Below are 27,376 nucleotides of genomic sequence, written 5' to 3'. Positions count from 1 at the left end.
TTCATCATATTCATACAGTTCACTCCATGATGGGTTGGTAAGCAAAACTGTGAGCAAAAATTTTTAAAAAAAGGTAGACTTTTGCAATAAATACTTTTCCATTTGAAACCTTTGAAGATATCGCCAGCAGTAAATACGTATGAGAACTACATACTACGGTAGCATAACTTGGTTAGGATAAAAAAAAATAAATGTGACATAAAATACAGATTTTTTTTTTCTTTTTTACATCTAACTCTGAAAATGTTCAATAAAATAAAATAATACAGAAATCACAATATAGTTAAAAATGGAGCTCCATTCTAGAGTTAATTTTTTTTTAGTTTTGGAGAGTGTGATGATGTATTAGAACTTCTATTTTTATGCCTTCCACTCACTTCCTGTTCTGGAGACACAGCAAGAAGGGAGAGGCAATCTTCTGAAACCCCTCTTAGCCATTTTCCTGGAATGTCCCTCTCTCCTACTTCCTGTGAAAGTGAATGTCACCCAGGAGGACATGGACAACAATTAAAGTATGACTTTCCTTTCCCTACCCAAAATTTGAAAAAAAGAGTTTTAGCGGGAGTTCTCAATTTAAGAACTTTGGTTGACTTAGAAGGATGCTGTTAGTTATACAGCAGCTGTCATGACAAATACATGGAGGGGCTGCTTGCTAAAGTAACCATAAACTTGATTTCGTGGTCGGTTGCATTTATTTTTTAAAGCTGATCTCTCGGCACAAAAACTCTTGGGTTTAATTAAAACATTCCATCCTTTCAGAAAATCTTAAACAGGTTGGGTGTTATTTAGCCATGAACCAATGACCCACCAAAGCTAAACGGCGTCCCTTCTTTTTAACATGAATGCCGGTCACCTTGTATATTGTTTATGGGTATGGATATCCTTTCATGGTTTGTAAACTCTGGGTTGAGGAACATGCAAGGCTAGATGATTGTAAAGAAAACAAGGGGTGTCATTACTATAAAAGAACAGTTGTCAAACATATGGGTGCGAGGCCAAAGTTATAAGACGTCAAGTCCTCCTTGGTCAGATTGGGCAACCCAAAGCTGGGAACTAAATATATCTTGGTTAATAGAAATCCAGTAGAGGTAGTGAGTCAGTCAACAGTAAGCGTATTCAAACATGCTTGGGACAAACATAGATCTATACTGAAAAAATTGGGCCAGACTTAATGGACCATTGGTCATTTTCTGCCATAACTCTTCTAAGTTACTATCATTTTAGGGTCACGTGTCTTTGTTCTTGAACCTTGTAGGTTCCAATATATATTAGACCTCTTCCTCTTCTGATATCTGCAGTCTCAGCAGGTTGGGAATAGAACTGGACTGTCTACAGATCACCGCAGATGCTGAAGATGACCTCAGGATAAGAGCATTGGCCAAGGATAAAAATATTTAAAAAAAAACACAAATAAAGCTGTGAAACACTCCTCTAAGTCAATCAAAATCTATTCATCAAAATTGTTTACATATCTTTTCTTGTTAAAAAAAATGTTTAGATCTATATATATAGCTTGCTACCATGTGTAGAGATACCTCAATTTTGTTTTTAACATAATACGTTCTTTTGTCCTTCAAAGACTAAAGACTAAAACATCTTTTGTCATGGAGTATAGGAAATTCATTTTCTAACAGTTCGATGAAGATGAAATGTATCAGGCCTGGAAATGGGTGATGGAGTCATTGAGGAACACCTCACTTGGTGAGGATACAGAATGTCTTGTTATTTGTCGCACTCCAGGTCCTGCACAGCCTCTCCACCCTGGTAATGCTCCAGGCAGAACTCCCGAATGCGCCGGCAGGCCTCTACCATCAATTCATCTGGAACGGTGAGCACGATCCGAAAGTAGTTGGGATATTCAAAACACTAGAAAGAAAATTGAATAAAGAATTACAAGGATGTTGGTGGTTGTGGTAGAGAAGTACCAATGAAGGTTGGGGTTCTAAGTGGAAGGGGTCTGCCTGCTATGGTTACCTAATCAGCCCCAGTGTTGTAATAAGAGAATAACTGCTGGGAAAAGTACACACAGATCCATAGCTCCAAAAAAAGCAAAAAACACACACGCCTAGTGCATTTCCACCATAAATGTTTATTGGATCCAAAAAAACAATCATATACTCACAAATATAAAAAGGAAGAGGCATATCAAATGACAAGTCCAGCCGTGAGGTGATATCTTCTAACTCCCTTCCTCAAAACTATTCATAACTCCGCTGAAAACTGTCCTCTCCCGCACATGGACAACCTGGGTGCTGCCCATCACAGTCCATCTCCACTCTTCATTGAAAATAGGAAAAAATATTCTCTCCCGCACATGGACAACTTGGGTGTCGCCTATCACAGTCCATCTCCACTCTTCATTGAAAATAGGAAAAAAAATATCAGCTGCACTTCAATTAGCTCATCTGTAATATTTTTTAATAATCGGTGAATTAACTGTATTGGATTTAGGTTGGAGACATCACTGTATGCAGTCAATTCACTGATTATTAAAAATACTACAAGAAGAGCTAATTGGATTCCGGCTGATTTTTTTCCTATTTTCTGGGAAAAGTAGGCAACCAATCACAGAAGATGAGTGGGGGTGCTGTGTACACTGTGTTCAGAACTCCCCACTGGCGACTGCAACTGGTTTAAAGGAAGCAACATTTAAAGAATAAAGATACTTTCAAGCAAAGTTCTGTTACTTTTGTACTCCCCTGCCCCCTCTAAGCTGATGTAGTTCCTCCCGAAACTTTATAGTTACCTGATTCTCACCACAAAGGCTTGCTGCAAAGTTTACATGCTTGATGGCAAGTACTTTGTTAGTAGGGTTAGTGTTTAGGGTTAGGGGGTTAGGATTTGGGGGTTAGGGCTAGCATCAGGGGTTAGGGTTATGGTTAGGTTTAGGGTTGGGTGGTTAGGGTTTAGGGATAGAGCTAGGGTTAGGGGGTTAGGGGATTAGGGTTAGGGGTCAGGGTTAGGGATAGAGCTAGGTTTAGGGGTTAGGATTAGGAGTTAGGGGATTAGGGTTTGGAAAAAGAGCTAGGGTTAGGTTTATGGTTATAGTTATGGTTGGGGTTAAGGGTTAGGGATATTGCTAGGGTTAGGGGTTAGGGTTTAGGGACAGAGCTAGGGTTAGGAGGTTAGGATTAGGGTTAGGGGGTTAGAATTAGGATTAGGGGTCAGGGTTATGGTTAGGATTAGGGTTTAGGTTAGGGTTTAGGGACAGAGCTAGGGTTAGGATTAGGGATTGGGGGGTTAGGGTTAGGTTTAGGGGTTAAGGGGTTATGGTTAGGATTAGGGGGTTAGGGTTTAGGGATACAGCTAGGGTTAGAGTTCAGGATTAGGTTTAAGGGGTTAGGGTTATGGTTAGGATTAGGGTTTAGGGTTGGGTGGTTAGGGTTTAGGGATAGAGCTAGGGTTAGGGGGTTAGGGTTAGGGGATTAGGGTTAGGGTTAGGGATATAGCTAGGTTTAGGGGTTAGGATTAGGAGTTAGGGGATTAGGGTTAGGGTTTAGGAAAAGAGCTTGGGTTAGGTTTATGGTTATAGTTATGGTTGGGGTTAAGGGTTAGGGATAGTGCTAGGGTTAGGGGTTAGGGTTTAGGGACAGATCTAGGGTTAGGAGGTTAGGATTAGGGTTAGGGGGTTAGGGTTAGGATTAAGGGTCAGGGTTATGGTTAGGATTGGGTTTAGGTTAGGGTTTAGGGACAGAGCTAGGGTTAGGATTAGGGTTTGGGGGTTAGGGTTAGGTTTAGGGGTTAAGGTTAAGATTAGGGTTAGGGGGTTAAGCTTTAGGGATACAGCTAGGGTTAGGGTTTAGGATTAGGGCTAAGGGGTTAGGGTTAAGATTAGGTTAAGAAAGGGGGGAGTAGCTCAGTTGGGTGGGGGCAAAAGTGTAATGAAACTTTGTTTGAAGGTTTCTTTACCTTTTTAAGCCAATTTCTCCCTTACATCCCCTCCCACCTATTCTCTTTTTTTTTCTTAAAGTAAAACCTTAAACCCCTTTTTTACTCATTGTCCACTGTCGTATATATCTCAGGACCCAGCCTGCCACGTGCTTTTGGATTCAGATAAGTATGGGGCTTCTAAATTGTGTTGTGTCGCATAGCATAACTAGCATAGCGATTGGTTGGTTAGGGTAGGGGGTAAGACTCCATCTTAAATTTTTGGTTAGTTTCGTAAAATTATCGTATACATTGAAATGGAAATGGTGATTTTTAATAACTTAAAATTGCAGAATGACTTGCATACCCATGACGAGTTCTACACAATTTTAATGAAAGTTGAGTTCCTCTTTAAGAATTTAGCCTGTAAAGACTTACTGTAGCTGGAAGACAAAAGACGGACTGCTCAGATATCATTCTTTCCGTGAAATCCACATCACTCTCAAATTCTGGAAAGTGTTCCATGTCTATCCCAACCTACAAAGTAAACAGAAGAATACAGGAAACAAATTAGGCTGTAATTAGGCAAACATTGCGTGAATACTCTGATTTCTTCAGCACACTTTATCCTTTGTCTGTTTCACGTCTCAGCTGTCTCCTGGTACTCAAGTGACAGGTCTCACTCAAGCCAGTTAAAGCTAGTTAAAACTTTCCAAACAAAAATAATGCCCCATAGTTTGTTTCAGTGGAAGTAAATGCACCACATCATTGGTCTCAGTGGGAGGAATTGTGCCCCATCTGTGATTTCATTGGGTCCCATCGTTGGTGTCATTGGGAGGAATTGGGCCCCATCGTTGATGTAATTGGGAGGATTTGGGCCCTATCGTTGATGCCATTCGGCGGAATTGGGCCCCATCGTTGGTGTCATTGGGCCCTATCATTGGTGTCATTGGGAGGAATTGGGCCCCATCGTTGATGTCATTGGGAGGAATTGGGCCCTATCGTTGATGCCATTCGGCGGAATTGGGCCCCATCGTTGGTGTCATTGGGCCCCATCGTTGGTGTCATTGGGTCCCATCGTTGGTGTCATTGGGTCCCATCGTTGATGTCATTGGGCCCCATCGTTGGTGTCATTGGGAGGAATTGGGCCCCATCGTTGATGTCATTGGCAGGAATTGGGCCCCATCGTTGATGCCATTGGGAGGAATTGCACCCCATCATTGATGTCATTGGGCCCCATTGTTAGTGTTAGTGGGAGGAATTGTGCCCCATCGTTGATGCCATTGGGAGGAATTGCACCCCATCATTGATGTCATTGGGCCCCATTGTTAGTGTTAGTGGGAGGAATTGTGCCCCATCGCTGATGTCATTGGGAGGAATTGTGCTCCCTTCATTGGTGTCAGTGGGGGGGAATTATGCCCTATTGTTGGTATCAGTGGATGAAATAAAGCTCCAAGGGCCAGATAAACACAAGCAAATGGGCTGCATTTGGCCCCCGGGCCGCAGTGTGGAGACCACTGCTCTAGACAAACTGTTTTAGATTTGGATAAGTGATGCAGTGTTAACATTTGTGTCAGGTTGTTATTTGTTTGTCTGTGACACCATTGGGAAGATGTTAGATTATTTCCTCTCTCTGTGACACCAATGTGTTTTTCTCTGTTTCCCCTGTACAGGAGGCCAGGGCTGGGAGATATGTGTCACCTTTGCTTGGGTTGTGCTTGGTGTCAACAAAAGAAGCAGGTTGGAGTACTGAGCAATGCTAACCCATGCCGGGTGAGGGGTTCCATGGTGATCAATTAACAGAACACTGATTTGCAGTCTTCCCAGGATTGTTAAAGTGGTAGTAAATGCCTGCATGCCAAAATCCACTAACAGGCAGGGTTTTTATAACAGAAGAGACCCTAGAGGTTTCTTCTGTTATAAATGCCCCCCCCCTCCCCCCACCTATTAGCAGTAATGTGATCTGGGCCACGCATACGCATGTGCAAAAGTGAATCCCATGCGCATGCGTGGGAGTGACGTCACTGCAGACCGGCCAATCAAGTGTCCGAAGATTGGGAACCCGGAAAGAAGCCTGGGTTAACATGGATGCCGCCGGTGATCGAGGCAGCCCAGTGCTGGAGGGCTCCGTTTGTAGGTAGGTCTCTCATACCGTACTAGCATGCAGTACATATTAGTAAAATATGATTTAAACCTGCAGGGGGACATGTTTTTTTGTACTCTCGAGAAGACTTTACTACCACTTTTAGTCCTACAATTAGACCCAGAAAACAGAGGCTCGGAGAGATCTCGGGTGAGTAAGATTCTCCAACCCTGACTACAGGTACTTTGGGCCTGACAGGGTTAACCCACCTATGAGAGAGGACTGAGAAGTTCAGGAAGGGCCAGCAGGTGTCCATGTAGGTCTTGTGTAGGACATGACACAGTTGTGAGAGGGTTGTGGGCTGTCTGGCTACTGAGATGCTGCTGAGCGCTTGTGACTTTTCTGGACCTCTGGAGCAGGTGGGGACTTTAAACCCTGTTGTAGGACAAGCTTATGCTGGCGGTGAGCCACATTTTTTACCAGAGTTATGGACTGTTTTGTTTATTTAACACTGTGTTTGCCATTTTTTTAAGCAATAAAAACTGTTTGCTATTACAAAGACAGCTGGGTAGCGATCCAGACCCCCCAAAATTGCACCCTGTTGAAGCCATTTCCTATCACTTCTTTTTTTGAGTTTGCAAATTGTCTGTTAGTGGCTGGTTCAAGGAGCCTGATCTTGCTACTGATTCAGCTGTATGTTTAAACTGATCTTCCTGCTTTTAGGGCTATTCACAATATAATTATTAATTAGCTTTTCAAAAAGTTGTTGCTGTAAAGTGCTGATATATATAATAAAAAGTTTACAAAGCAACCTATTTTTTTAACCTATTTATTCTATTACATTTTTTATTTTAAAAATATGTTACATTGAATTCTGCATATAATGTAGATGTAAACTCGGTCACCAAAATATAAACTTTAGCATGTTAATGTAAATTCCAAACATAATTTTTAGCATTTTATATCTGCAGCATTTCAATTAAATAATGACTGGTGATCCTGCCTTGAAGGTCCTTGTTTAGTAACTTCCTATTATAGGATGACAATGCTCTGTCTCTGAATTGTGCTGCTGCGTTGCCACCCTGCCACACAGGCTTCCAATTGGGGACTACAAGTGGCACACATTAACAGGTTTGCCAACTGTCAGTAAATTTACTGACAGTTCGGCTGATTCACCCTATCTGGTTAGGGGATATCTCCTCTCTGGAAGGGTAGGCCTGGGAAGACTGTTTGGAACAGGGACCAAAGCTTGCAATTTCCGCTAAAGACAAATTCATTCAAGTCAAATTTCTTCACCGGGTGTACTTTAATCCCTCAAGGCTCCACAGAACGTTCCCTTTGCGAGACCCTCCTTGTCCCTGTTGTAGACTTCAACCGGAACACCACAGAATGTTCCCTAAGCGAGACCTTCTTTGCCCCTGTTGTAGTCTCCAACCGGGACATACCTGCATATGTTTTGGAATTGTCCTTCTAGGGTTTCCTACTGGAAGGCTATCTTTGATGAGATAAATCTTAAGTCATAACTTACCCTATCGCCCACTCCTTCCTTGGCCCTATTGAGGATTCCAGATGATGAGCAGCGCTCTCATCACATCATTCTAAACTACTAATATCATATCTTCTTTATTATGCTAAGAAAGAAACTCTGATCAAATGGTTGTCCTCGGTCCCACCTGAAGTGTCCTCTTGGGATGCTATGGTGAACGCAGCTCTTCCTCTGTATAAAATTACATATTTAAACAGAGGATGCCCGTTGAAATTTGAAAAGGTATGGTCCTCTTGGACCTTGACCTGAAAAGTTTCCCACTATGACAAGGTCGGTTTCTTTGGGTAGTATTGTATGGACTGTACTTATGACTGTTACAAGTAACTTTCTTTTACTGTAAAATCCGAAAATTCTAAATAATTACAGTTACATAGTAGGTGAGGTTGAAAAAAGACACAAGTCCATCAAGTCCAACCTATAACTAACTAACTAACTAATTAACTAACTAACTAACTGACTAACTAACTAATAATAACTAACTATTAAATTATAGGTATTGGAATTTCCTTTTAAATTTGGCTGTTAATGAACGTAACAAATACGAATTTATCCGAAGTTACGAATTATCGGAAATAACAAATGCCGCATCTAAACAAATGGAACGGATTGAATTAATAATAAATAATAATAATAACAAAGGTTCTATTATTATTATTATTGTTATTTGTTATTATTAATTTGTTACACTCCATTCGTTTAGATACGGCATTCGTTATTTTGGATAATTCGTAACTCCGGATAAATTCGTATTCGTTACGTTCATTAACAGCCAAATTTAAAAGGAACTTCGAATACCTATAATTTAATAGTTAGTTATTATTTCAGATTTTCGAATTTTCGGGTTTTCGGATTTTTGAACTTCTGAGTTTACAAATTTCCGAATTTTCTAATGAACACATTTACGAATTTTTCGAATTTACGAATATTTGGTAAAATTTGTTAAACAGGATTTCGTTAATTTGGATGATTCCTTATTAACACTTTCTGTAAATTTGTTAAAAAACAAATTTGAAATAAAACGAATTGCACATGAATAAAACTAAATGTCGTTTAGTTAAAGCTTACAGCCAGATTAATTGGTTACCCAATGTAACTCATTTTTTTTTAGAGAACGTTCTGAACGAGGTCTGGAATTTTACCAAGTGTGGGGGTGTCCATTAATGTGAGGGTGTCTAGCCAATAATCTGCTTACCATTAAATACATGGCTCCTGCCGGCCGCACAGGGCAGAGTCCAGGGACGGTGGAGAGGGTATTATAGCAGAGGTCAGCATTAGACTGCAAAAAAAACAGAGTACACAAGAAAGAATGGACGTCAATTAATGTTCCAGAAAACTATTGACTGCAAATGATGTGAAGCCAAAGTAAAGAGAGGTAAGTGGGATGATAGGAGATCATACTACAGGCCAGAGCTATGACCTATTTCCCAATATTGCAGCTGTTAAAAAAAAAAAACGCACATTCTATTCATCATACTAAGCTTGCTTTACCTAAAAGGTTAGAGGAGAAGACAATGGCAAGCCACTGGCCAATGTGTAGAAGAGACAGGAGGTCATACCCCCTTTTAAAAGCTGTAACACCATGAAAATTTTGGTAAAATTATGAATTCTTTCCAATATGAGGAGAAATGCATTAGACATTTGTCACTGAACTGATGTTCCCATAGTAAGATTTCCTCTCACCTCCTAATACAGTTTCTTCTCAGTAATGGTGGTTCTCAGGAGAAAATAAAGAGGGTGAACTTCTCCGATGGGGACACAGAAAAATTAAGACTTGACAGAGATTCTAAGCCTTCTCTATCTAAAATATTTGTGGGTTAGATACCATTTAATTGTACTTCTTGGATTCTGAACCTATTGGCATTTCCATTGTCGTTTTTTTTTTCTAGTAATACAGAAAGTGTATTAGGAGGTGGGATAAAACTTCCCATGTTCCAGTGACAAATGTCAGAAAGAATTTGTAATTTTACCAAAATTTCCATGGTGTTACTGTTGGGTAATCAAGTTTTTAAAATGGGTATGACCCACCTGTTTCTTCTACGCCCTGGGCAGTTGGTGGTCCTTGTCTTCTCCTCTGGCCATTTAGGAAAAGCAAACCTAGGATGATGAATGCTCTGGATGCTACACACACTCATATATCCACTAAAAATGTTCCTAAATGTAATGCTGCCATCCATGGAAATTTTTGTAAAATTACAAACTCCATGTGAGGAGAAATGCACTCTTAAGCCGGCCATAGACAGGTCGAATCTCGGCTGGTTCAGCGGTGACCGGCTGAGATTCAAACCATTGGTGGGAAGGCTGAATTTACCCAAATTGATCGATCAATCAACTTGGGTACAACCAGCCTGTCCGATTTTACATGTGAATATTGATAGAGGCTATTATAGCTGCTAGCAGTAATCACTGTGTTCTCCCGGGGGGGGGGGGGCTTGCACCACTCACTCCCCGTCAGAAGAACACAATGGCACTGCACTGACTGTGTTGATGGAGGAATTAAGCAATTTTTTTTCTGCAACCCGTGGTTGCAGGAAAGAAAACTGCTCTATCTATAGCCAGTTTCAGACATTCGCTTCTGGAACAGATGTGCCCATGGGAAGATTTCCTCTCAATTCAACTTAAATATCATTAGGTTCAGTGCCTGAGAAATACAATTAAATTGTATCTAACCCAATAAAACATTTTAGAGTAGAGAAGCTTTAGAACTTCTGTCAAGTTTTAATTTGTCTGTGTACCCGTTGGTGAGATTTATCCCCCTTTATTTGTCCCGGAAACCACCATCACTAATGCCGTGTACACACGGTCGGAGTTCGATGGGAGCTTGTCGTCGGAATTTCCGACCGTGTGTAGGCTCCATCGGACATTTTCCAACGGAATTTCCGTCACACAAAAGTCCGCTACTGTTTTGTTATTTATGTAGGTCCTGTCCTAATATTTGTGGATGTTATCAGACTACACCAAACAGCCCCAGGCATTTGGTCATTTTGGATATTCTTGGCAAATCACTATTGCTTGTTCTGAGGTAAGTGGATGCTAGAGATATGTAGCTGGAGCCTAGATTTTATATTTCCATCTAAACTATAAAGATCACATTCGAAAATAAAAGATGCACACACACAGTGCCTTTTTTCGGGAAATACCTTGATAAAGTTGATGGTGTTGTCATAAAAATGCTGAGGAGTCCTGTTGATTATGTTATCCAGTGCTCCTTGGACGATAGTGCACGGACCAAGAATTCTCTGACTTAGGCGTACAAGGCCCTCTCTGATCTACAAAAAAATATAAGTGTTTGTGGTATTTTCACATAACATTTTAATACTGTAGGCACAATGCTCTTTTTTGGATGTTTGTGGATATTTCAAAAGTATGTAACGGTAACTGCTAACCTCGGTGAAGATATACACTTTGTGGCCAAAGGTTTGTAGACACCTGACAATTACACCTATATGAGCTTGTTGGACATCCCATTCCAATTCCATTATCATTAATATGGAGTTGGAATCCCCTTTGAAGCTATAACTGACTCTATTCCTCTGAGAAGACTTTCTCCAAGATTTTGGAGTGTGTTTGTGAGAATTTGTGCCCAAGCTAAAAGAACATTTATAAGGCCAGGTAATAATTGGATTTAAAAACCTGGCTCACAAATGGCATTCCAATTCATCACAAAGGTGCTCAGTAGGGTTGAGGTCAGGGCTCTGTGCAGCACACATGAGTTCCTCCACATCAAACAGGTCAAACCAAGTCTTTATGAGGATGTTGGTTGAGAAGATCTGGCATCCAATTCATCTCAAAGGTGTTCAGTAGGGTTGGGGCCAGGGCTCTGTGCAGGAAACTCAAGTTCCTCCACACCAAACTCATCAAAGCATGTCTACATGGAGATGTTGGTTGAGAAGACCTGGCTTGTTCCAGTTCATCCCAAAGGTGTTCAGTATGGTTGAGGCCAGGGCTTTATGCAGGACACTCGTGTTAATCCACACCAAACTGGTCAAACCATGTCTTCATGGAGATGTTGGTTGAGAAGACCTGGCATCCAATTCATCTCAAAAGTGTTTAGTAGGATTGAGGTCATGACTCTGTACAGGACATTTGAGTTCCTCTACACCACACTCATCAAACCATGTCTTTATGGCTTTGTGCGTAGGGGCACAGTCATGATCAACCATTAAAGGGTCTTGCTCAAACTGTTACCACAAGATTGGAAGGGCACATTTGCCTAAAATATGTTTCCATTCTGTAGCATTAAAAGTACCCTTCACTTGAAACCTGAATTCAATATTTTAGAAGGATGTCCACAATACTTTTAGCCATGTAGTGTAATTTGACAGGACTTATTGGTTTACAGTTTACCATAAAATTCTACGCTAATAAACTGAAAATTCCCATCTTTTGGATATTGGATTCAAAATAGTTTCTGTTGGATATGGTATCTTAGTTCATAATAATGGTGTTGGTTCACTCCAAAAGTCATATTTTATTTATAGATGGAGCATTTTAGGCTGGGTGGGCACCTGGCTTCTTCTATGACCGATTTCACATCTATGCTGGCAAACTATTAGTCTATTTTACAGAACGGTTAATCGCATTCTAAGTTTATTAGTTCTTTAAATGCAATTATATTACGGCTGTAGGTTTAAATTGTTACCTCTTTGCCAAAAATGTCTTTCCGATCATGGATTAAAATCCATCCCATCCTCCATCCTGGAACCAGCCAACGCTTAGCAAGGCCGCCACATGACAAAATTGGGACATTAGTGCTCAGTGGTGCTAGAGCCTTGAAGGCACCGTATTCAAAAACCTGTTGAAACGGAAAAAAAGGAAAAGGATTAAAGCATATCATTTTAGGTAAATAATATAATGTGATAAAATTTTAGCATAAATTCAATTTTAATGTTGCTAGCTGTGTTCTGCAGTGAAAAAAATAAAAATAAAAACACAAAATAAAATTGTGTTATTTGGCATTGGCTGTGAAATTATTTAGCACTATTGTCTTTGTGCAATGCAGTAAGAAGAAGGTAATGTTTTCTGGATGGTTTATGACACAGTCGGTTCTTTTGAGCAATAAATATGTGAAGACATCTGAAAGTGTTTAGGAGACCAACAACTGAACATCCGCACCAAGAGAAGACAACATCAAAGGAACATGCAATCTGCAAAGTCACTGTGACATCTGGATGGGGTGTTAGACGGGAAGGGACGGGACTCAGGAAAGCAGCACGCAATATACATTGATAATTGATATCTCTACATAGCACTGGAGTGCCAAGGATTTTTTTCTTTGGGTTAAATTAACCTTTACTTTGCTCATACTGGCATGGCCCATTTCAGTATCCATAGTCCAGAAGCATGCAAAGTTTTCTAAAATTCTTGCATTGCATTAAAATGACCTGCAAAGGATTTCTTTTAATGGGAAAAAATAATTAATTTCCAATTAAATTTCTACCTGTCAAAAAAATATTTCAGTTTAAAGGAGAATGCCAGGTAGGATACAAATTAGGTTTACAATATGTCAGGTTAGGTGCACTGATGAAACCTGTTTACGGTGAAGAGAGGATATCACTATCCAGTCTCTGCTAGACACTGTAGTATTTACTCCCTACCATTGCCTACGTTCTATGTCCCATGTATTAATGCAGGCGATGGTAAAGTTCTGTCTGCATAATGCGTGATTGGAGGAGAGGCCAGTCATATGACGTTGACAGGTCACGTGACCTAGTTCTCCTTCTCCTGGCAGTTTTTAAAACGTGTTTTTTTTCAATCCTTAGCATAAATGTGCTTTATCATTTTTGCCGGTATTTACTATTTTTCTTTTAGGTGGAACTATGGTGGGCAGCCATTGCTTCACCTATTTGGTGCAATTGTTTTTTCATATGCCACAGCAGTTTATGCAATGAAGGCTGCAGGGGTTTATCTTGCATCATCTTAAGGCCCCTTTCACACTGGGGCGGTTTGCAGGCGTTATTGCGCTAAAAATACCGCCTGCAAACCGCCCCTAAACAGCCTCCGCTGTTTGTTCAGTGTGAAAGCCCGAGGGCTTTCACACTGAAGCGGTGCGCTGGCAAGACGGTAAAAAAAGTCCTGCGAGCCGCATCTTTGGAGCGGTGAAGGAGCGGTGTGTTCACCGCTCCTAAACCGCTCCTGCTCATTGAAATCAATGGGACAGCGCGGCTATACCGTGGCAATACCGCGGCTATAGCCGTGCTGTACGAGCGGGTTTAACCCTTTTTCGGCCGCCAGCGGGGGTTAAAACCGCACCGCTAGCGGCCGAATACAGCCGCAAAAACAACGGTAAAACAGCGCTAAAAATATCGCTGTTTTACCGCCGACACCCCCACCGCCCCAGTGTGAAAGGGGCCTTACTCTCCGTGTTAGATCAAACTTCAATGTAAAGTAGCTAATTGATGTCTGGAGAAGCGTCCCAGATAGCTAGCAATTGTGCTGCAAGTTTGAAAATGACTTGCTAAGCTGTTGCTGGACTTGCCAGGTTTCACAAATTTGTTGCAGAATTGCAGCAAGTCCACATTGCATGACTCCAGATCAACTTTCTTTGCAAACATTCTGCAAGTCTGCTGCAAGTTATAGTTCAGTTATGTTGTGTAATAGTCCTCCCACCACAGGGGGTCACTGTGGCTGAATTTTCATGCTGCTGACTCGCAGAGCTCTTGCTGTAGACTCACCACTGCAACTTTACTCTTGCTAGAGACTTGCCAACGCAAATTTTTCTACAAATTGGAAAAGTGTCAACTAGAACTTGTGCTTCAAGTGCTCTGCAAGTGTACGACTTGTCAGTGAAAATGTGCAGCCTTATAATTCAACACTGACACACATTTGTTGCAAGTTATCCTTGCTATCTGGGATATCATTGCCTGAGACATGCTTCAATTCCTTCTTTGGCTCTGAAAATTGATTGTCAAGCATCAATTGGGTTATAGATTTTCCTAAAAGATTTCTATTGTTTTCAGCAGATAAGGGTGTATGGTCCACGCACAAACAAGCAAAATGACATTTGGGCAAGATTTTAGTTTTAGTTCTCAAAATATGTTTTCACTAATTTAGAATTTTTTTTAATTCACCTAAATTTTTACCTTAATTTTTCAATTCACCTAAATAGTAATAGCTATTACTATGTTGGTTTACATCAACTGACATTCACTTTTCATTAAAATAAAACTCTGCATTTTGCTTTCAATTATACAAGAAAATGTGTACAACGACACCAGGTAATTAAAAAAAACTCCCCGGATCTGCCTCAAAGCGTGTGAACTCACCATGTCTCCATAGATCTCATCAGCCAGGATAGGTACACACTGCCTGGATGCCACTGTAAAGACATTTGGGTAAAATTATTTCAGAGCAATTTTTTTATGAAACATAAAAGTAAAAAAAAACACAACTAAGATTACAAGCAATATATTTTTTGAAAAGCATTGAGGTTTAAAGGGGTTGTAAAGGTTTGTGTTTTTTCACCTTAATGCATCCTATGCATTAAGGTGAAAAAACTCCTGGCAGTGATCGCCCCCCCTGTTTTACTTACCTGAGCCCCTTCATTCACTTGGCGGAGATGAGCTGTCCCTCTCTGCAGGGGGTCCCAGCTCTTGATTGGATACAGTGCAGCCATTGGCTCCCGCTGCTGTCAATCAAATCCAATGACGGGGGGGCGGGGTTGAGTCCGGCACTCGTGTCTATGGACGCAAATGCCGAACTCGGGAGCTCGTCCGCAAGGAAAACCCCTGGGAGAGCGCTTCTCCTAGGGGGTTATCTGATAAGAGGAGGAGCCGCGAGAGCCGCCGAGGGACACCAGAAGTCGATGATCGGGGCCACTGTGTGTAAAACGAGCTTGAGGTAAATATGATATGTTTGTTATTTAAAACAAAAAAACTGAAGCCTTACAATCGCTTTTCAGATAAAACTTCAGGCAAATCTTTACTTTTAGATTTAGACTTTAGAAAGGGTTAGAACTTTCATCAGGTGCTGAATACTGACTCTGACGATATTGTGGAAGTGATCACTACTGTAGTAGTGGTTGTCAACGTATGAGCTATAGGGGCCCTCAAATGCAGCCCCTGATGGTCCCCATGCCCATAATTCCAGCTTTCGATTATTATTATAATACAAGATTTATATAGCGCCAATAGTTTGCGCAGAGCTTTACAACATGAGGGCAGGCAGTACAGTTACAATACAATTCAATACAGGAGGAATGAACATATCTTATAACATAAGATACCTAGAAATAGATAGGAGTGTTTTATGTATATATATCGGTTGATATGAAATCTGACTGTTATTTATAGTTTCAGAAAACCTGAGCAAGTGGGGGAGGAGACCCACGAAACGCGTTGTGATTCATTGCATTGCTTTCGCCTGATTGGACTCCAGTTTTTAGCTGGAAGCCAAGTTATGTCGAAGTTTTGGATGAACATATCTTATAATATAAGGTAAATAGAGACAGGAGTGTTTTATGTATATATTAATAATGTCGGTTGATATCGTTATTTACAGTTTCAAAAAAGCCTGAGGAAGTGGGGAAAGAGACCCACAAAACGCATTGTGATTCATTGTATAATTATCCCCGATTGGACTCCAGTTTTCAGCTGGGTGCCAAGTTATGTTGAAGTTTTGGATGAACATATCTTGTAATATAAGGTAAGTAGAGACAGATAGGAGTGTTTTATTTGTATATTTATAATGTTGGTTGATATGAACACTGACTGTTATTTATAGTTTCACAAAACCTGAGGAAGTGGGGCAGGAGACCTACAAAACATGTCATAATTCATCGTATTGCTTCCCCCGTTTGGATTCCAGTTTTCAGTGGAAGTCAAGTTATGATGAATGGAAGGGAATGACTAACGATTTTACTATCTTTTCTATTCATGATATGCAATATATGGGGAGAAACTTTTCAAATCAATATTGGTTATATTTGAATGATTGGTTAGCATATTGCACATATTTTTGGCATATTTCTCCATATTTGGAAGAAATTGGTTTAAACTATTTGTGATTTTAGGGATGTTGACGCCTTTCCATACATTCCGATTATCATATATATACAAGCTTTACTTGTTGTACCTAATTTCCTACTCAACTGTTGGTGGTCCTTCTTGGCAAAGACTGATTTGGTAAAGTCCTACTCAACCCATAGAGAGTCTCCAACTCAGCTATCTGTGGCCCTACTCAAATGACATATTCAGCAAAGCACTATGTGGTCGAATGTCCAAAATTATCCAAAATTTGCCGCCTCAACCTCCGTAACATCTCCAAGATACTTCCCTTCCTAACCAATGTCACCACAAAGCTTCTAATCCACTCCCTGGTCATCTCCAGCCTAGACTACTGCAACTCCCTCCTCATTGGCTTACCTCTAAATAGGCTATCCCCACTTCAGTCCATTATGAATGCTGCTGCCAGGCTCATCCACCTCACAAACCTTTCAGCGTCTGCTATACCCCTCTGCCAATCCCTCCATTGGCTGCCACTCAGCCAACGAATTAAATTCAAGATACTAACTATAACTTACAAAGCCATCCACAATCTGGCCCCCAGCTACATCACTAACCTAGTCTCAAAATACCAACCTAATCGTGTTCTCTTCGCTCTTCCCAAGACCTCCTGCTCTCAAAGTCCCTTGTCCCCTCATTCCATGCTCGCCTTCAGGACTTCTCCAGAGCCTCTCCCATCCTCTGGAATGCTCTACCCCAATCTGTTCAATTTTCTCCTACTTTATCCACTTTCAGACGATCCATGAAAACTCATCTCTTCGGAGAAGCCTATCTGGCCCCCACCTAACAACTGTACATTTATCTTCTCCATCAGCACATCGACCACAGTTATTACTTCTTGTATCTCTTGACCTTCCCTCTAAGATTGTAAGCTCCAAGGAGCAGGGCCCTCTGATTCCTACTATATTAATGTGTATTGTATTTGCACTGTTTTCCCTCACGTTGTAAAGCGATACGTATACTGTTGGCGCTATATGAATCCTGTATAATAATAATATAATAAATGTGTGTCTTGAAGAGATTAAAATGGTCAACAGCAATTTATGGGTCTTTAACTGTTCCATACTTATAAAATGAACAGCAGGACTTACCAGCAATAATTTTCTGCAAGTGTTTCTTGCTGAAGACAGAGCCACAAGGATTGGATGGGTTATTGACAATGATACAGGCGGTCTTATCATCCACTAGAGACTCCATGTGTTTCAGATCAATCTCCCAGGACTTCTCTGGCTGCAAACAAAACAGAATGTCAGTGATGGAAACGCGAGGGTTCTTGAGTTCAATATACAGCCACGTATCCAAAAAAATTAAAGTGACTTTTAAAAAGTGTAATAAATCAAGATGTATTATTTGTGACCATACAGATAATTGGCTCTTGATTACATGTTCTTGACATCATAAATATGGGGGCAATACGAGAGATCAACATCATCCAAACTGGATGACTTTAACAAATTGTTTAATTCTGAGATTTTTGGACCTCAGGTCAGTTTTTGGACCTGCTTTTGGAAAAAGGATGAAATGACAATACATATTCCAACAATTAGCATTATATGCAAGAACATTTTCCAGTTTTGAGGTTATTTTCCACGGCTAGATAGCAAAGGAGCTTGGTATACAAAACAAAACAAAACTACAGTACAGAACGCTTTCTTGTACCAATTTATTTCTGATCCTGTCTTTGCTTCCTTTTTGGAGAATCAAGGTAGGACTAGGGTACCCTGTTCTTGTGAACGTTTTTAGAATGGGAAATTTTGTTGTGAAGACAAGGTCAGTGCAGGGCTTATCCCACCAATGCTTCAAACCTCACATAGGCTGGACTTGAAGGACTTTTTTCAACCTCATCTACTATATATATATATTTGTTTTTACATTGACGATGTCCTGCTCAGACAGGATATAATTTCTATGTTACGAAAACCGTCATGGCTTTTTGTTGGCAGATTCCAATGCACAGGTAAGTCCTTTTTTTTAAAGCTGCTATTTAGCCAAAAGAGATTTGCAAAGGAACAACAGGACAAAAAAAATCCACAAAGGTAAATAATTACGAATGGTGATTTGTTCAGCTGCCAAATGTGAATCTAAGAATGTTTTTCTCAAAAGTGTAGATCTAAAAAAAAGGTTGCTCCCACAGCTTTAAATGAGGTGACAGTAAGTGGACATCAGAATAATGCTAATTATATGTTACAACTGAATATTTTCTTTTTTTTCCATTAAAAAAAAGTTAAAAGTAAAAACGGAATCAGCTTCCCCCCCAGCTGCCAGTACTGGCTGGGTCAACCAAGATTCTTCAATAACACGTCTTGAATCTCATTCTCCTGTAGTGTGGTATTAAACACATACACATACATGGATGATGCTTTACATTTTATGAAGGAAAATACTCACAATCAAGTTGTAGAGTTTCACCTCCACCCCCAGAGATAAGGCCAATGTCTTGTAGAGGGAAAACCCAGGCCGAGGGACCAGGATGTTTTGGCCTGGATTGGCTAGCACGGCCAGAGCCAGTTCAATAGCTTGGCTGCAACCACTGGTGAGGATAATATCCTAAGAGCAGAGATGACCAAAAGTTATAAGACATAATGATATTGGATGACTTGCTTACTCAAACACTTAGTGCTATATGCCAGAAGTTCTAAATTTATATTTGGCCAGTGGAGAAGAAAGGAATGATTTGCATGTTTTTTTCCAATGTCCTAAAGAGTAAGTCCATGCAAGATGTAATTTTTTTTAGGGGTTTTGTATAAAATAGGGAGGGACTAAACACCTTTGTTGGGTTTTTATTGCTATCTGGGATATTGGAGAGATTTCTCTCACTAACTGTCATGGTGACAAAGAGCAGGTGAGAGAAAATCTGAAAAAGAGGGAAAAACTACCCAATGAGACACAGATGGGCAAAAATCTTGACATGAGTTTTCACCCTTTGCTACCCTGTTTTAAAATTGAAAAAAAATATATAGTTTTAGATATACTTTAAGTTTTTGATGTTTTACAGTGTTCCTTTTTTAAGAAGGAACACTGTAAAACATCAAAAACTTAAAGAATACCTAAAACTATGCTATATATTAGGAAATAATTTTTTTTACGAAGAAAATCTGTAAAAAACATCAAAAACTTAAAGTATATTTAAAACTATATTATATATTAAGAAAGCTTTCCACATGTTGCAGGTTCAGCTTCCAGGTTTTACTGCCAAAGCTTAACTGAACAAGCTGAGGTTAGGAGCTGATTGGTTTCTATGCAGAAGTGAGCCTGATTTTGCACTCTCCAGCATTAGTAAATAAACCCCATGGTGTCCATAGGACAGGGACTGAGCAGAAAAATACCCAATGGGACATAGATAGGAAAAAAATGACTTGAGTTTTAACCTTTTGTGATGTTTTACAGTGTTCCTGTTTTAATAAGAACAAATGAAAGTTAAAACAAATAAATTAAGAAGGTTTACAACCCTCTTGCCCAAACGGCAGTCTAAGGGCCACATGTAGCCTTTTGGCATTTGAAGTGCAGCACTTCAAGCCCCAGCAGTCAGTAGTGGGAGCACTTATTTGCAAAGTGAACTTTGATAACAGTACCCTCTAGCAGTTTAATTTGTCATGTTAACGTCAGTCTCCAACCACACCTGACCGTTTCCTCTACTAAATGTTCAGTCTATGACGGTCCTGAGTAACATTACATTATATGAATATTCTATGCAGCCCTTTGGAGATTTGGGGGGCAGCTGACTTATTGGTTTGACCACCTGAACCACTGGTTCACTGGTTCAACCATCTAAACCACTGGTTGACCACCTGAACCACTGGTTAACTGGTTGACTACCTGAACCACTAGTTGACTGGTTGACTACCTGAACCACTGGTTGACTGGTTTGACCACCTGAACCACTGGTTGACCACCTGAACCACTGGTTGACTGGTTGACTACCTGAACCACTGGTTGACTAGCTGAACCACTGGTTGACTACCTGAACCACTGGTTGACTGGTTTGACCACCTGAACTATTGGTTGACTGGTTTGACCACCTAAACCACTGGTTGACTTGTTTGACCACCTGAACCACTGGTTGACTGGTTTAACCACCTGAACCACTGGTTGACTGGTTTGACCACCTGAACCACTGGTTGACTGGTTGACCAGCTAAACCACTTGCATACATGCAAAGTCCTTTTTGCTACCACCAACCTACCTTGGCTTCCAATGGAGCTTCGGGACATGTGTAGAATTTGGCAATTACGTCCCTGCTTGACTGATATCCTACAAATGAATGATAAAACAATGATAGCAACCCTTTCTTTCAACACAGTTTATATAATAAAGATAGTATATGGGAAAGAAACTACGCTTCCAAGTTTAAAGTTGATTAAAATTAAAATAGAACAGCAGCAACTCAAATGTGTGATATCACAAAACAACATAAGATAGAACATAGTCGCTGGCAGCCATAGACGCTCTTTGGGAGTGGTGTGCAGAGAGTGGGACATTCCTAGACATCAGAAGAGTGAGAGAGATCGCCTGCAGGACAACAGATCATTGGCCGGATTACAATCTAAAGGCATTCCTTACTTCCGGTGGTGATCTCATATGGTGTCAACTGCACAGGAGATTGAAAGGAACTATTTTGTGTCTGAGAGTCTACATATGGACTAAAAGTTCAAGATCCTGACACTCTGGTCATTCATTACCATGTTTTTTGCATCACTTTCCCCTAATAAGGAGGACTTTTTAGCATCAGATAATTTATGCTGTATATGTTAGGAGGTTTGTTTATCATGAGACATTCTATGTTATACATAATAGCCAAGCGCGACTCTGTTCTATCTTATATAATAAAGATGCTGTTTAGATGCTAATAAGATGCTGTTTTAATTTTCAAATCTAAAGTAAAAAGGGCAGATGGAACCTAAATACATTTTTGCATAAATTATAATCTAAGGGTTTATTAAATGTCTAGTTAAACATATGAATTAGGCTTCCAGCCCACCATTAACTGACTTTCCAGTATTGTATCATACAGGGGCGGACTGACCATTCGAGCACTCGGGCACTGCCCGAGGGCCCCATGCCACTAAGGGGCCCCATCAGGGTTGCCAGCCTCAATAAAACCAGGGACTGTATGTAAAAATCTGTATTTTTTTTTAAATTTCAAGATTATAGCTGCCCCGCCTCTCCAGTACCTTTTCAGTGTGTGTACTGTGTGTGTATATTGTGTGTCTGTGTGTGTGTGTATACTGTATGTGCGTGTGTGTGTATATACTGTGTGGCCCCATAATCTCCTATTGCCCGGGGCCCCATAATCTTCTCCTATTGCCCAGGGGCCCCATAATCTCCTATTGCCCGGGGCCCCCATGAGTTGTCAGTCCGCCCCTGGTATCATATTTAAATGAAGGGAAACTCTAATAGTTTTTAAAAACGTCTATATAAAATGATGCGGATAAAGGAAATGAGAAAAGAGCAGATCTACATGAAAAATGACCTTGTGCTGAGACTGACCTATACTTGGAGCATATCCATTATACTTCTGAGAGTCGATTGCTTCCTTCATAGCTCTGGTAACCTCATTATCAGTTGGAAGGTTCCCAAATATGGTAGGGTCTCCTACAACAAAAAAGATATGTAGTTGAGATCAAGATCATTGAGTTTACCCCATCTGAATGTTAGGCCTGCTGTTAGAAACCACGGGTATCCACACAGCCATCCTGACAGGGCCCCCCCCCCCAAGATAAACACAGTATACTATACTTCAGTTTTGAATGAACACAGTGAGTGATCAGTACTGATCACTCATTGTGTTTAATTCAAGGAAAGAAGGGGTTGGTATATGTGACATATTTACTGGACCCTTCCCTCGCTCTCCATCCTCAAGGATCCTATTGTTTGCTTGCAGCTGCTGGTGTAAAGGAGAGGAGGGAAGCTGGCAGCACTGCAGGGGTGGGCACAGGGGAGCCTGTGCAGCAGGGGGAATTGTATGGTGCACAGGGAAAGTGATCGGGGCGGTGAGGGACAATTGCTGGAACTGATCCCCTGTATGGCTCTCTCTGCAGCAGCTGAAAGCCAGTGGGAGGCAGAGGAGAAGAAGCCAGCTTTCAGCTGCTGCAGTGAGGGGCCATACAGGGAATTGGTTCCAGTAGTTGCTCCCCTGCTGTGCCGATCACCCTTCCTGCCCACATCCGATTCACCCTGCTGCCTGGGCATCCCCCTGCTGGCTTGGGCCCCATACAGGAGTACTGGTGGTACCCCCTTATCCACGGCCCTGCTGAATGTTATGGGAGAAGCAATACAGTCAGGTTGAATTACCAAAGGCAAATAGGCTGTAAAATTTGCAAAAGAATTTCCCCCTAGCTTAGTAAATGTGGCAAAGAATACACAATCTGGTGCTTTCACATGATTAGATGATGGAAGTCAACAGAGCTTTACCGCATTCACCAAGCTAAGAGAAAATGTCCTTGTAAAGTCAACAGCTTACTTGCCGTTAGTATATCAAACCCGATGTATCAGTTATTCGATATAGCCTGATCCAGGACCTGCCCCAGCATTGTGACCGAAACATTGAAGTTGCAGAAGGAAATTGGCAAAGTTGCCCGTTCCTTCTCCTGATGTAAGACTGTCTACACCTGCATTGGGCACATAGGAAGACTCCTGATTGGCTCAGAATCAGCCAATCATAAAAATCTTTTATTTCTGTGCATTCCAGGAAATTCTCAATCTTTTTTTCTGACTTTACCTCTTATGATGTAGAACAGACTCAGACATGATTCAGTTTGAGTAAATGTAGACTTTAAAACTAGCTAGTTATTTGAGGAACATAAGAGCTCAATTTAACGTCTAGGAATTAAAATGACACACTGACCTATAGACAAGGCAATCATTGGCTTGTTGGGATTGGGGGTGGCTTTCATAGTGTCCACAATGGCTCGGATGGGATTAAACGTCTTCTTTGACATTTCGGATGCCCGTATAGACCACCTCGGTTTTCGGCTTTTGATCTTCTCAATGCCATTTGGTCCTTGAATGTTGACATGTACATCCAGGACTTTAGGATGGACCGAGGAGCCGTTCACCTGAATTACATAGGCGTCCGTCTGCATTTCTGCTGTAAAGGGATATAAAAAATATTACTGGGGGAGCTAAGATAAACAACCAGCATTAAACACACATGACAAAAAAAAAAAAAAAAAATGAACATAAAAAATGTGAACATAGGCCATTTTAATAAAGGAGCAGAAATGGGTCTACAAGAAAAGAAGTCCCATAGTGTAATAATATGACAACTATAAAATACACTAGTAAGTGAAAATCCTAAAGAGGAATGTATATTTTATTTATTATGCTCAATACCCACAAAATAACCCCTACATTTTTTTAGATAAATTTGAAATTTTGCATTTTTAAAATTTTTTTTTTTTTATTATATACCACCTGCAGCCAACTTCTTCAAGCAAAACAAGCTTTTTTTATGCGCTTTTTCTGCAGCCGTTGTTTAAAAAAGGGTTAAATAACTAACAGGAATGACGAAAACTCATTGGCTCTGTGCAGACATGGGAGCATCTTGATTTGCAGGCTACGCTGAGCAGTGTATGAATCTGGTTCTGGTCTTTTCTTTTTATAAAGCCCAGCATGCTTTGCATTTGTGCATTCTGGACAAAGTGTTTAGTAAATAAATAAATATTTTATGCAAATGATTACAAAGGTGTAAAAAAAAAAATAGTGGTATATATTTTTTTTTAACAAGAAAAGTGGTATATATTTTAGAAGTTTATACAACTTTCCAAAAAAAAAATGAAAATAAGAATAGTTAAGACTAAAAAAAAAAACATAAAATAAAAAATAATAATAATAATAATATTTTAATTTTTTTTTTTTTTTTTTTATGGTTGAACTGGATGGACTTGTGTCTTTTTTCAACCTGACTAACTATGTAATAATAATAATAATAATAATAATAATAATAAGTCTTTTAATTCTACTGTAACCAAGAATACTAGACCGATCTATAAAACTTTCCAAATCATTAACAATGATCTCATTAACGTTAAACTTCTAACATGATCATCTCAAAAACGTTAAACTTCTAATAAACCTTGAGATAACTTAATTTGTAAAAAAAAAAATAAAAGTACTATAGTATGCATTTTTTTTTAAAAACAAGAGCCCCTTCAATGTATTAAGAAGGAAGAACAATTATTATTATTATTATTTCCCCATCATATGTACTTTAAATCAGCCAATATGGTGCATATAAATGGGTATAAATGATAAAAATGAATAAATGATAAATAGAAGGACAATGATAGGTAAACTAGGTATATTTCTGTGCTAAAAGATTCTGCTGAATCAAAATGAGACAGCGTAGTCTACACAAGAATACATTAAATTGCATCTTGTAGAAAATGTAATATTGGAACACAGTGAATTATATTTAAGAAATCACTTTTAGCAAGCCTACTAAAAAGAAATTCAGTAAATCGCAAAATAGTACTAAAAACATAAACTGGGGTCCCAGAAACCACAATCAAAGTTAATACAAATCATGAATTGCAGTAGAAATATCAATTTGTAAGATCCCCAAACATCGTTTCCGGATCCCATATCCCCTATACAAGAGAATGTCACTAGAATTGAGCAGGATGTGTAATGCTTATTTATTTCAGCTACAATAAATGACTAGAATAATTCAGCTGAAATTGTTAAGTATTACAAATTCTGCTTAATATTGTTGATATTCTCTTACATGGGAATACGGCATCAGAAACAGTGTGTGTGTGTGGATCATTAGCAGTTGATATTTTTATTGCAATTAATGATTTGTATTACCTTTGAACACATTTACTATATTTTTGTAATATTTTGCCACATATTCAATTATTAAATAATTAAATTAATTACATTTTTAATAATTTAATTCTTAGTATTCCCAGATCCCACTTCCTATAACATTTCATTAAATATACATTAATAGGCTTTAAAAAAAAATAATCTGTTAATAAAGTTACGGTAAACGACAGTATAAAACATTTACATGAAATCCTGCATGGAATGAACACTTAACACAATACAGGAAAATAGTTTAAAAGACAAAATACACTATATTCAAAAAATAACATAAACTCAGGGCAGAACATATAATCTGCATTGTTTACTTTATTCCCATAATTTAATTTTAATTTTATTTTTAAAGATCTATTTATTAGCTATTATAAATCTACAGATTAAATACATCAAAATTTTATATATTTTTTTCCATAAAAAAAAAAAGTAAAAGAAGTGAAAAAAGTGCAAGTTATACACACATTAAATGATCCTAAACCAATTTTATATATATATATATATATATATATATATATATATATATATATATATAAAATATGTATTATTTACTTTATTCCCATAATTTAATTGTAATTTTATTTTTAAAGATCTATTTGATAGCTATTATAAATCTACAGATTAAATACATCAATTTTTTTTTTCATTAAAAAAATAACTAAAAGAAGTTAAAAAAGTGTAAGTTATACACACATTAAATGATCCTAAACCAATTTAAAAAAAATATAATCTGTATTATTTACTTTATTCCCATAATTTAATTTTAATTTTATTTTTAAAGATCAATTTGATAGCTATTATAAATCTACAGATTAAATACATCAAAAAAAAATTTTTTCATAAAAAAAATAAGTAAAAGAAGTTAAAAAAATGCAAGTTATACACACATTAAATGATCCTAAACCGATTTATAAAAAAGAACATATAATCTGTATTATTTACTTTATTCCCATAATTTAATTTCAATTTTATTTTTAAAGCTCTATTTGATAGCTATTATAAATCTACAGATTAAATACATCGAAATTTTATATATTTTTTTTTCATAAAAAAAAAATAAGTAAAAGAAGTGAAAAAGTGCAAGTTATATACACATTAAATGATCCTAAACCATTTAAAAAAAAAAACATATAATCTGTATTATTTACTTTATTCCCATAATTTAATTTCAATTTTATTTTTAAAGATCTATTTGATAGCTATTATAAATCTACAGATTAAATACATCAAAATTTTATATATTTTTTTTCATAAAAAAAAAAAATAAGTAAAAGAAGTGAAAAAAGTGCAAGTTATACACACATTAAATGATCCTAAACCAATTTAAAAAGAAAAAAAAAGAACATATAATCTGTATTATTTACTTTATTCCCATAATTTAATTTCAATTTTATTTTTAAAGATCTATTTGATAGCTATTATAAATCTACAGATTAAATACATCAAAATTTTATATATTTTTTTCATAAAAAAAAAAAAAATAAGTAAAAAAAGTGAAAAAAGTGCAAGTTATAAACACATTAAATGATCCTAAACCAATTTAAAAAGAAAAAAAAAAGAACATATAATCTGTATTATTTACTTTATTCCCATAATTTAATTTCAATTTTATTTTTAAAGATCTATTTGATAGCTATTATAAATCTACAGATTAAAAACATCAAAATTATATTTTTTTCATAAAAAAATAAGTAAAAGAAGTTTATACACATATTAAATGACCCTAAACCAATAAAAAAACCAAACAAAAAAAAAAAACGTAAAAAATAAATAAATAAATAAATAAATGTTCCTAAAATAGCTATTTAAACAATAAGTATAATTCGCAATAGCATAATTTAAGCAGGCCTATTTTAATTGTATCCTCTAACTTGGTATATTAATTTTAAACTGAAAGAAATATTGCACCTACTTACCTCCGTATGTAAAGTCTATCTTGTGTTCAGGGATGAGGTAATCTCTTGTCTCTCGGGAGTCCAACACACAGCTGACCAGAAGAGTTACAGGTTAGGCAACACTGCCTTTAAAATAGTCCCAAAAAATGGGAGTTGGACCTTTTTC

General features: G+C 38.4%; 1 protein-coding gene across 2 annotated transcripts; it reads right to left on the bottom strand.

Moving 5' to 3' along the window:
• Nucleotides 1-270: 270 nt before the first annotated feature.
• TAT (tyrosine aminotransferase) lies at nucleotides 271-27,376 on the bottom strand. 2 transcript variants are annotated; one of them, XM_073605891.1, is made up of 12 exons: nucleotides 27,232-27,376; nucleotides 23,340-23,582; nucleotides 21,983-22,087; nucleotides 20,679-20,746; nucleotides 18,884-19,042; nucleotides 17,587-17,725; nucleotides 14,759-14,811; nucleotides 12,136-12,288; nucleotides 10,634-10,762; nucleotides 8,689-8,772; nucleotides 4,306-4,404; nucleotides 271-1,866 (listed from the first exon to the last, which is right to left on the bottom strand). In XM_073605891.1, exons 2-12 carry the CDS (start codon nucleotides 23,575-23,577, stop codon nucleotides 1,723-1,725), a joined length of 1,371 nt encoding a protein of 456 aa, XP_073461992.1. In that variant the 5' UTR covers nucleotides 23,578-23,582; nucleotides 27,232-27,376; the 3' UTR covers nucleotides 271-1,722. The 2 variants fall into 2 exon arrangements, with proteins under 2 accessions (XP_073461992.1, XP_073461993.1); XM_073605892.1 differs by having other exon boundaries at nucleotides 23,340-23,579; nucleotides 27,232-27,331.

This window comes from Aquarana catesbeiana, linkage group LG11, assembly GCF_042186555.1.
Source record: "Aquarana catesbeiana isolate 2022-GZ linkage group LG11, ASM4218655v1, whole genome shotgun sequence".
Taxonomy (NCBI): Eukaryota; Metazoa; Chordata; class Amphibia; order Anura; family Ranidae; genus Aquarana; species Aquarana catesbeiana.
This window is presented reverse-complemented; position numbering and strand designations above follow the sequence as displayed.

Coding starts and splice junctions, on each gene's coding strand:
- TAT (XM_073605891.1), bottom strand. CDS start 23,577: ATGCAGACGGACGCCTATGTAATTCAGGTGAACGGCTCCTCGGTCCAT. Junction 17,726..18,883: donor TGAAACTCTACAACTTGATT/GTGAGTATTTTC, acceptor TTTTGTTTGCAG/CCAGAGAAGTCCTGGGAGAT. Junction 12,289..14,758: donor ATGAGATCTATGGAGACATG/GTGAGTTCACAC, acceptor CCGTTTCAACAG/GTTTTTGAATACGGTGCCTT.